At 34.3% G+C, this 11,802-nt stretch overlaps 1 protein-coding gene across 2 annotated transcripts in view; it reads left to right on the forward strand.

Annotated features, from left to right (window-relative positions):
* The window catches only part of LOC148045419 (transient receptor potential cation channel subfamily M member 3-like), a 238,653-nt gene extending 237,723 nt beyond the window's left edge, over positions 1-930 (forward strand). For both annotated transcript variants that reach the window (XM_087715994.1, XM_087715995.1), the window contains exon 7: positions 752-930. In XM_087715994.1, the coding sequence (XP_087572120.1) occupies positions 752-930 (179 nt within the window). The remainder of the gene's footprint in view (positions 1-751) is intronic.
* Positions 931-11,802: the final 10,872 nt, after the last annotated feature.

The following is an 11,802-nucleotide window of genomic DNA, read 5'->3' on the forward strand; positions in this document are numbered from 1 at the left end:
GCACCCCTGGTTTAGGTGTTCCTTGTGGTGTTAGATTGAAGTTTATATGTTATGGTGTTTCTCTATTTTTCTCCTCATTTCATGGTGACTACATTTCAAAAGCAATATTATGTCAGTTTATGGGAATGCTCTCACATTAATAATCTGGATAAATTCTAATGTATTACATTATTGCATTAACTAACTGGGATCATTGTTATAGGTTATAATTGTGAGAAAGTAGCCTTAATTAAGACCTGCTATATAATTCCTGCATTAAATTCCCTTCTAAAGAAAATGTGTAAAATATGCAACTTTATTATTTATTCAGAGTTATTGATTCTATCCACAATAAATAGGAATTTTTTGCATTCGTGGCTTACATTCCTATAAGACTCATATGTACTTTCTGAAATGCAACAGAACTTTCATGTTTTATGATGATATTGAACAGATACCCTATGTCAGATATGACTTACTTGTAATTTAGAAAGCTATGGCCAAGAATTAAAATGTGAGTTGGAAGGGGCTAAGTTTTTCTTTCTCCCTCCTCATTTCATGGTGAACTTCACTTAAAAAGCAAAATCTTGCCAATTTATTATTTTATATCTCCACTTTTATGCTATCTACTTTAAGACAATGATACAAATACATAGTTTGTTAATGTTGTTTAAGCAAAATAGTATTGGTGATAGTTTCAGTTTCTATTGGTGTATTTTTATTTGATTTGCATGCTTTTTTGTTTGTTTTGCTTTTGTTTATTTCATAACAGGAATTGGTCAAGGAGTACCAGTAGTGGCCCTCATTGTAGAAGGTGGACCCAATGTAATTTCCATTGTCCTGGAATATCTGCGTGATACACCCCCAGTTCCAGTAGTAGTATGTGATGGGAGTGGCCGAGCATCTGACATCCTTGCATTTGGTCATAAATACTCAGAAGAAGGAGGGTAAGTCTATTCTCAGAATGCTGTATTCATATAAATCTTTCTTTCTAAACTCAGTCACTGTAATATTGAAATATTTCAAAAATAACAGAAGCAGAAGCATTTTTCTTATGTACTGCCTGTGTGAAAAATCCATACTAGGTTCAATTTAACACTATTCACTTTTAATATCTTAAATGTCTTTTTGCTGAAAGATACAAACATTCAGACTTGGTGTATTAATAAAAATGGAGCAGATGAGGCAAAATCTTTGAAGAGATTATTGCAGTGTTGAAAAATGAAGCTAAATAAAGCAGTGCTTGGGAAACGTCTTTAGCCATAATCTTCATCCTTATTCTCTTGGTACATGTTAATGCCCCATGTGCTCAATCATAAGTTTTTCACAATCTAAACCATATTGTCAAAATTATTGTGCTGATATGCATGAAATATTTGTCCATTAACATTGCAGATCACTGTGAGACTGATGCTCTTTATTTTCTGCAAATCTGTTTGTTTTTTGTTTCCTTGTATTGCTCTGTATCCTCCCTGACCTTCTAGCCCTGGAGAACATGAAACTTGGAGGAAGAACAAAGTTGCAAAATATAAAGGAGAGAAAAGGATGTGCAGAAGATTAATTAAAATCATAATCCATTGTACTGACTAATCTTATCAGTAAAATATATTTAAACAGGAGCTTAGATCTGGCAGCATCTACCATTTCCCCCCAAAAAAGAAAAGAAAACAAAACTTGAAGTTATCTGGTGACAGCCTACTAAATAATTTATAATTGGACACAGACCAGATTCCCCAGTGTATCTGGTCATTGCAGTTTAGCAGGAATCATAGCTGAAGGACCACAGTGCAATTTAGTGTGGAAAGACTTATCTTGTCTGACACTGGGCATCAATTCTAAAGAGATTTCTAAGTCAGACAGAAAGATGCCATCTCTGCCATCTGTTTCTACTGGATCTTCCATAGCAAAGAAAAAAGGTATTGTGTGAGAATGTTTTGTTCTCAGGTCTGTCTGACTTAAAATCAGTCTGCCAAATGAAAGAATGAATTTTTGCCGGTATCAGTCCTGCAAACTGCATCCCCTAAAGAGTTTGGGAAAGGTCTCATTGAATATATATTCTGCTGGATCAAAATATTATTTATTTAATATTCCAGTACCTAAAGTAGGCATATTTGCTATTCTCCATTTTAATTTACATCTGCTTCTAATATCTGCTAAATTTTCATAGTTCAGGCCCAGGTATATCTCAAAAGAACCCATGGAATGCTTTTAAATATTCCTTTCCTTCCTCTTAAAATGCATTTTGGTATCACAAGGAATTCATTTGATAATTTAAGAATTTTCCCAGCATGGTCTTTTTAAAAAGTATACTTAGATATTGACAGCCAGGGAGACCTAAATTCTATTCCTATCTTGGACAAAGAAGCTGAGCATTTGGTGACTTCAGTGCAGTCTTGTTTCTTCTCAGCCATAAAAAAAAGCAGTGGCCAGCCATTGCCTAATATTTTGTTTAAAAAATTACCTGAGTTTGTCCATGTAGTTGCTAGCAGTCAAGATTGACTCAAAGACACACATATACCTGCATACAAAATTGCTTTGAGATCCTTCTGGCATATCTAGTGGCAAATGGAAGTGACTTTGGAAGAAACAAGTAATGCACACCGTATCCCCTCAGTGGCACAAAGAAAACCAATACACATTTCTCATCCCCTCTCATATGCTCCTAATAAATTACTTTTCAATGGGTCCAATGTCGTGTTGCAACAAGTCAAGCTTCATTAGTGTTTGACTGATGCATGCTTATTTTTTTATTTGCTTTTCTGTCTTTATGAAATATTTATAGCCTATTTTTCTGCTTCAATATCCTGGGACAACTGACAAATCTATTTGCTTGATATGCTTTATACTGTTATAGATGTCATCTTCAGTCCTAAATATTCTTACTTGAAACAAGTAAATGTGATCTGTAATCCTAAATATGCATATTGATTAAAATATAATGCCATAAATCACAGTTCTTGGGTAGCAGGCAAATATCCTTATTAAAATGTTGTAAGTGTGCAAAACATCCACCAGTGATTCCCTGAACAAAAATACACATGTGCAGTCATTCAAATATATTTCTTAAAATACAAAAGAATTAATGGTTTCATATTTCTCAGTTCCTGAGATAATTTATGTGGAAGCTTTATGCAATTACTAATGTTTCAAGGAAATGTTATTGTAAACATGTTGACTCAAAATAGAAATGGAGGCCCAAAATCTGAAAGAACCCAGTTTAAGGTATGCCAAGAGCTAGTGAAAGCATAAGTTACCCACAGACAAACAAATATCACACACAAACATGTTTGTGTGAATTCCTAATTCAGAAACATTGAAAATTGAACCAAAGCATCATAACCCTAAGATATATCTTAATACATTTGTAAATTCCCAATGCTGGATCAGATATAGATGTAGATGCTAAATGGGGGAATATCTTCTCCATGTATATGAAAATAATGTATATAATTGCATTAAAAATAACTTTAACGTTTGTCACTTTACAGTAGCCATTTTAAATGTTGTCTTCTTAGGTCCTTATCAGTTGTTTACTAAAAAAAATAGCTGCATTCTGAAGGACACCACTGTCCAACGCTAATGGATCTTGATAGTTTGCTGAAAAAATTGATTCTGTGTCCCGAAATGACTCCAATACCCCCCTACAGCTGTGTATTGCAAAGAAAGATGGGAAAATCTGGTTGAGCGCTTTCTTCAGGGACCTGTTTGCCATTATTCACTTTTTTCATTAAACGGTCTTTACTAAGGCTATGTGGAATCAAAATGCTTTTGTAAAAACAACTAAAAGTAACTTGAAAATAACTCTTTAAAACTATGTGGCTTGTATAAATCAGTATGACATTTTCCAGGCAAGTGAAAAAATATGCATTAAATATTTAATTTGCATTTTAAAATAAAAGTTACTGTAGAATGGATAGATAGGTGTGATAATCTCCCAATTTCTTAGAATGCAAATAGAAGGATTTTAATTTTAATTGAATACCAGCACTGACGGATGAAGTTCCTAATCCTTTCTGCCCATGCTATTTTTATTATCAAAATCTACTCGTAACGCAGCTGCTTTCCCATCTGCAGTGGACAAACATATGGATCCCTTTTCTCTGCAAGTGAGAAATCAGATGGAGAGGTAGAAATTTTGGTGACAAAAATAGAAATCAAATTTGATCAACAAGGTTTCCGTTAAGTAGAATAATATTTCTTCTAGTTGTTCAAATAACTGTTGGCAGCTAAATGTTATATCTTAATTTCTTAAATCAACAGAAGATGTGTGAAGAGTTTAAATTTGCTTATATGAAGGCACTTGTCCACAGATAGATAGACTACAAAGAACTCTCTGTATGTTGGTATGTTTGTACACACATTCAGAAGAGGGGAAAGGGGGGGCATAGCATAGCATGTGGTTAGTTTAGTGGTTGGAACACTGCCATATAATGTGGGAAACTGGGTGTTAATTCTGTTGGTACCTGTTGTATAGTAAAAGTTAGTCCTCGCTGTTATGAATGACAGCTCGGCAGCAGCCAGGCGCATCTTAGCCAATCAGACGCGCCTGTCAGTTGCCGAGCTGTCAAGCGCGAGTCTGCTGGAATATAAAAGGGCAGACTCTCTCCAACCGCCACCCCGGTCTACCAGAGCAGCCGAACAACCCGGTTTACTCGGAACTGCTTCGCTGCCTCTTCTCCACAGACTACCCGGTCTACTTCTTGTTACATTCATTTAGCCGCGCACACAGCCCGGTCTACTAGAGTTACTTTGTTGCAAGTTACTGTTACTTTCACTCAAGTTACTGCTACATTAAAATTGGTTATAGTGTTACTGAATAAAGAGCCTCTGTCTTCATTCTCAAGTTATAATAGTACCCACCTTACCAGTAAGGATCTTTGGGCAAAGACCCTCTAACACTTTACCTGCGTACCTCGAATATGAGAGTGACACAAACTAAAAGAGTCACGTTAGCTCAGATGTCACCTAGATTAAAAAGATGTATGCCAGATTTGGGGCAACCAGGATAAACTGACAATAAGTAGGCTACTGAAAGAAATACACAGGGACGAGTCAAGAGTGTGAATTGTGACCTGATGGTAGTAAAGAGAGGAAATGTAGTTAAGACTGATGGAGTAGAACTGGCTCAGAAATTCTGGGAGTTGAAGTCCACAGGTTGTAAAGTTGCCATAGTTGTCCATCCCTGATCTAGAACAATATGTATTGGCTGTCAAACTGATTGAAGACTGTGCCACTGACTTATTACACAGAAATGGGAAAGTATCAAAGGAACCCAACATAGCTACGTTTTATTTTTAAAAAGAATTTATTTAAAAAGAAATTTTAAATGAAAGGATTAATGCAAAATAACTTTAAAGAGGAATCCAATGGGGTTAAGTACTTTTCAGCAGAAAAGCTTAACTAGCATATATCAAGTCCAGGATAAGTAATATTATCCTGAAATGCAAGACACAGTATAATAATCTTAAATTACAAGAAGGCCAGTTTTGTTTAACATTACAAAAACTGTCTAAAATTGTTCAACCATAACAGTATAGTTGAATTGATCATTATTGTACATTACTGAATTTGAAAACATTACTGAATGTTTTCAAATACAGACTGAATGGCAGAAGTATTTTAATTTGGATTACTGCCTTGGTTGATGGCTTAAATGACTCCATGAATCTTAAGAGCAAGAGGTCATGAGAATAATTAATCAACACTATCAAAGAACAGAAAAAAGGTTGACACCATTCATTGGAAAGATAGTCCAAGTAAGAAAAAAAGAGCCTGTTTTATATTATAAACAAAAAAAAGTTGTCTTAAAAATATATTATTTGTAATTAAGACTAAAAATGTTTAAAATAATTTAATATGTCATGGACAATAAACTCTGAAGATAATTTCCTTGATATGTTATAAGAGGATTAAAAGAATTCTAAATTAGAATAAGGGATTGCAAAGAAATTTAATAAATTCTTTCATCTGTTTTCATTCCTGCAGATGTATGGCAAAAATGCAGAATATATCTTCATTAAGGGAATTTAAGGAACTGAGATGACAAGAGTCAAAATTCTAGATCTTGAGAAATTGAAAATCAACAGATCAATACATAATAATAAAAGACATAATAAAATAAAAGATAATAATCCAAGACTTTTTAAAATTCAAATGAACAGTTGTTGTTAGGCTTGATAAATATGAAAGAGGTCCCTAATTATGCAAGTGAATAATTAGGAAAAAAATAAAAGTTAATACTTCTATTATCATACTCTGTTAAAAAACTATGTCATGTGGTTACAGTACTTTTTATTTCTATAATTTTTGACAGTAGATTTCAAGTAGCATATTATAAGATGGATACAATGCAAGACAGACAATCAAGATTATTAAAATATGTTTATCATGTTTTGGGTAGAGATAAGGAAGAGATACAAGTAGATACTTCATTGAAAACCTTTCAGTTATGTTTTTATACTTTTTCTGTACTATTTGCTAGGAAGCATAAATGATGCTTCTATATACATTTCACAATAAACTTTTCAAAAGTGGAGATAAATGTTTCAAATTCTCAGTTTCTCAGATAAACTTAATCAAATATTTTTTCATAGCATTACATATGTTTCATTACAATTTTGAATATAATAAACATATATTATGATATTGCTTAACATCCTCTAAATTTTATAGCTCCTGAAAAATACAGTGTTTCTTATTTTGAAAAAATACTGGGGGTAACTTTGAATTTAAAAAGTGACTGCATTTAGTTAATGTGATTAAGAAATGTCTAAAATTGATGAACTATGCCAATATATGAATAACTAATATCTGCAACCAAAATTGGAATTATCCAGCAAATCTTTATTGGTGAATTCATTAAGATAGGTCCTCTTTGAAATGTTTGCATTTCTTTTTTCCAGGCTGTTTGCATGACACCTAGTTGTCAAGTAAGACAGGCTACAAAGAGGGGTAAAATGTATAGTAATCAGCAAAAGAATTGAAATAATAAAGCAACATACCAGAGCAAGACTAAGGCTTAAATTGCCTGAATCGAGCAGGTTCACCTTGGCTCAGTGCCTGCTGGAAGAGCCATTTTAAGGCCTTCCTAAAGAGTCAATACTATAAAGAGTTTGGGGGAAATGCTCTTCCACATGGCACAGTCAGCCTAGGATGTCATGACCTTCTTGATAGACATGGCTCTGTCTCAAATAGCAATGCATAGGTTGTCTCAATGCTATTTTGTCATGGTCTCATAGTATCATCCTCTCTGAAAGACAAGGGAATAGAGGTGGGACCAGTCAAATATCCTGATATTGGATGCCATAAGAGAAAAGGCTTCCTTCCCTGCTCCAACCAGATGGTAGTCCTTAATAGACAGGAACACTCCTGCTTTACCTAATGTGACAGTGTCATAGGATTTATTTATTTATTTCCCACCAATAACCAGATTGGCCTAGATTCAACAAACGCAAAGCATTAAAAATTTGGACAATTTATTGGGTTTTTGTATCTCCCCTTAGTGGCTGGGCATGGGAAAGCCTTTTATTTTAAAACAGAAAAACTTACAAATTAAAGAAAAAGACACTGTAAATGATAAATGTGCTCAATTATTGTAGAGCTGAATTTTAATAATAAAATTATTCTCTGTTGTAACCATTGTCTATAAGCGGCTTTAGTTTCCACTTTCCTGTTACTTTTCTGTCCAAGACTTTACTTTGTCTTCATCTTTTCTGCTTGTTTATTCCTGGCTGGGGTTCTTGATTCTTTGCTCTTCTTCTAAATCTTTTCTCCTTCTGAGGGAAACAACTTGAAGATTTACCTCACACCAGTCAGAGGATTCAGGATAGTGTACAAAAGGATAATAGACTAAAAACAATCAAAATCAATTTGCTTCACTAAAATCAACATTAAATTAATTTAAAAACAGAAAGTCATCCATTATTTATAGCTGTATATAGAAAGTATGATTTTAAGTATCTTCATAGATGCCAGAAGCACGGGGGTCTAGCACATCTCAGGGGATTACTTTTCCTCTCCAATGAAGTGCTTCTCCCTTACATCTTCTTCTCCAAGTAAAATGCTCAGCACCTATTTAAATGGGCCTAATCACGTGAGATAAAGGGAGTCTCTGGATTTACTGATTACTTTATTTATATTGTTGCTTGGTACTCTTTTAATTACAGTCGTGCTGGCTTAGGAATTCTGGGAATTGAAGTCCATAACTTGTAAACTTGCCATAGTTGCTCACCCCTGTGATATCCGAAGTTCTGTGTGCATATATTAAGCAAATTATCTGCCCTTTTTCTCCATCTCTCACTGTCAGAATTCCAAAATAAGCTGAGCGTGTACTGGAAGTTTCAGTTGAGCCTGGAGGTGGTTCTGATATTAGATACCCTCCTCCAAGGTCAGAGCTGTCTTTCTGACCACGGAGAGAGAAATCTGAAAAATCCTTTTGCTTCTGAGATAACCTGCCAGACCCAGTTGTACTGCAGTTAATTCCAGGGGGTTTGGTTTTGTTTAGTTTTTTTCAACTCATGATCTAGAAATTGAAACCAAGTCTGCACAGAAACAGCAGGTCATTTTTCAAGCATTTTTTATCTGCTTTTCCTGCCTTTTGTTTTACAGAATGACTGTAATCATATGAAACACAACAGAGTACATTCTTACCTCCCAGGCAGAACGGCATACGTGCCATTCTTCAAGTGTGAAATGGGAGAAAAGTCAAAATGGGTCTAAATATACAATTTATTTTTCACTATAAAACAAGAAACGGAAAGTGCCTTTTTAGCCTTTATGCTTATGAAACCATGCAGGCAATGTTTTTATGAAATCTCAGAGGTCAGATTTCTAGTACTCAGCTCTTGTCCCACCACCACCAATCATTAGTAGAAACAAAGCAAGTTATGCAAAGGAACAAGCACTGCAGAATAAATGAGACAAGTGAATTAAATTCAATGCTTTTGATGTTTGATGTAAATAACTTGGAGTTATTTAAATCATAATTTTAAACTCAGAGTTTTGCTTATTGGTGAATGTTTAGATGCTGTCCTTTTTAAATTTCAGGCTTATCAATGAATCTCTGAGAGACCAATTACTTGTTACTATCCAGAAAACCTTCACCTATACCCGGACACAGGCTCAGCATCTCTTCATAATTCTTATGGAATGCATGAAAAAGAAGGAACTGGTAATGCAAATGTATTTAGTAGCATAATATTCATATTGGTCTGTTATGTGAAACTTGGCTTTCCGGGGTCATTTCGAACATAATTTCAGGTCTCAATTGCACGACACATGGCTAAGTCAAACTTACATTGTCTCAAAATTGTACTTTAAAATCAGTATTTGAAAAGCGGGCTTGCATATCTTGGTCCTGTGCAATCCTTGTTCACCTTACCCATGATTAATGTTAATACTGAATAACACTAAATTAAGTAGTGTTGAATTATGACTGAAGGAAGCCAAAGAGAATTTATGTACTTGAACATTTAACTGAGGGGGACTGAAAGAAGCAAGAGATCTGTGCATTCCTTGATCTCAGCCAAGTCTCTTGAGAGGCCTCTAAAAAGCACAATTGACTGGCTGTTGGCTATGGCTAGTCACTTTTGTCTTACAACAAACAGTATTATTTGTTTGATTAAAGCCGCTTGTGAATATGAAAACTTAATTAAGGTTGATAATGATATTAAGCACCTGTTTGAATTTGAAAACCCTAAAGGTAAAATGCTTACCATCACTCTCTTGTCATTCATGTATAAGTAATTACATAACTCTGGATTTGCATTTCAGTTGGTCCTCTATTTTTACCTTACATTTACATTTTGTATTACAGCTCTTTTGCAATGCGGATGGCTTCTGTTGATTAAGGAGCACCATTCTGTTAAATTGTTTATGCTTATATAAATTTAGGTGGCAGATGCTTAAAAATTCATGTTCAGAAACTAAGAGGGCTATTGAATCCCAGGGGTAATGTCACTATATTAAGGAAGTACAAAAGGAAAATCATTTTATTAGACTCCAGATAAAGGGAAACAAAAACATTGCACCTGTATTTGGTATGTATGAGATACATGTACTCTTTTTGCTAAGAAAAAAGTTCCAATTTTGATTTCCAAAGTATTGTTACAAAGTCCCATTTTAAAAAGAAACTGTGTTAATAAATTCCAACTGTTTTTTCATCTATATGTCACAACTAGTGGGAATATATAAATAAAATGTTAAGTTAAAGACAAATTTTGCCCATCACAATGTTAACTGTGAATCTGAATTCATCTCAAAAAATTCAAAACTCACGACAAAGCAAGATATGATGCTGAACTTTGGAAATGGTTGAGAGCTTTATTATAATTAACAGCAGACAGGGAGTGATTTTATATATATATTATATATATATATATATATATATATATATATATATATATATATATATATATATATATATATATATGTATATATATATACACACACATACATACATACATACATACATACATACATACATACATACATACATATATATATATATATATATATATATATATATATATATATATATCCCATCTTTATTATTTTTATAAATAAACTCAAGGCAGTAAATATACGTAATATTTTTCCTTCTCGTATTTTCCTCACAACAACCCTGTAAGGTGAGTTGGGCTAAAGGAGAGTGATTGACCCAAAGTCACCCAGTTTTCCTGCGTAAAGTGGTCTAGAACTCACAGGCTCCTGGTTTCTAGTCTGGTGCCTTAACCAGGAGATAAACTGGCTCTAATCCAAATTGGATGTAGCAGGGATAGAAAATTTCAATAGAAAAATCGGCAGATAGAACAGTTTAATCCTTTCCATAATCATTCATCCCTATCTTATGGTTAAGCAGCATAATATTAAACCATTATGTTTTATCATTGTAATGGGGTATTGTGCTTATTAATAATAATATACTTCATTACTACCACCATTAAATTCACTCTTTGTCGGTCATGATCTGAATCATTTCAAGGTGGTTATAATGATATATTCAGCTGTTTATAGCTTAGGTTCAATCTTACTTCCTTATACTCAGATCTTACATTTTTAGCTCATCTATGGGGCATAACAAAATCAAAAAGATAATATAACAAGACTGTGCCCTGGGAAACTCACTAGGACTTGCCCAGTCACACTCCAACTCTGAGCGAATCTGAGTGATTTTGTCTGCCAGAGAGACTGAATATTCCTCACCATGACCTGCAGGTGATCCTATGGCTCAGCCCCCTTCTTTCAATTGGGAGTGGGGCACCGTAAACAGGGCTGTTGAGTGGTTATTTGTAGACACAGTAGGAGCAGAGAAATAACAAGTTTTCACTGTCCTTATGGGCTCTTACTCCTGTTCAGTCAGATTCGTCTTCATCTTTCTCCAGCAGCATTCCAGGAGTTTCTTCTGGCATTTCATATCCCAGTATTCACTGGAAAACCAAGAGGGAATGCCAGGATCAGTGCACAGAAAAAGGCTGTATAACAGAATCCAGTCCATAGTTTCAGTCACATGCCTATTCCAGCCTGCAGCCAAGTCCTTGACTTCCAAGTTCCCCTGGAACACAATAGGGTTTATCAGTCTCCTGGGGTGGGCCAAATTAACAAGCTCTTTATACATATCATAAAGTCATTTCATTCTGTAATTTTATGAATCAAACAATTATCAGGTTTTCAAACTTGGCACTCTGTCATTCAAAATACAAAAAGTTCAGCAAAGGAATAAGGTCTTATTTTACACTTAACCAAAGTGTGCTTGGTTACTCTCTGAACTTGCTGATATATATTTTAAAAAGCTATTTATCAGTAATCGGCCTCTATTTCTTTTCA

The sequence above is a fragment of the Thamnophis sirtalis genome, unplaced genomic scaffold (genome assembly GCF_051295495.1).
Source record: "Thamnophis sirtalis isolate CommonGarterSnake01/CBP01778 unplaced genomic scaffold, rThaSir2_p1.2 scaffold_5, whole genome shotgun sequence".
NCBI lineage: Eukaryota > Metazoa > Chordata > Lepidosauria > Squamata > Natricidae > Thamnophis > Thamnophis sirtalis.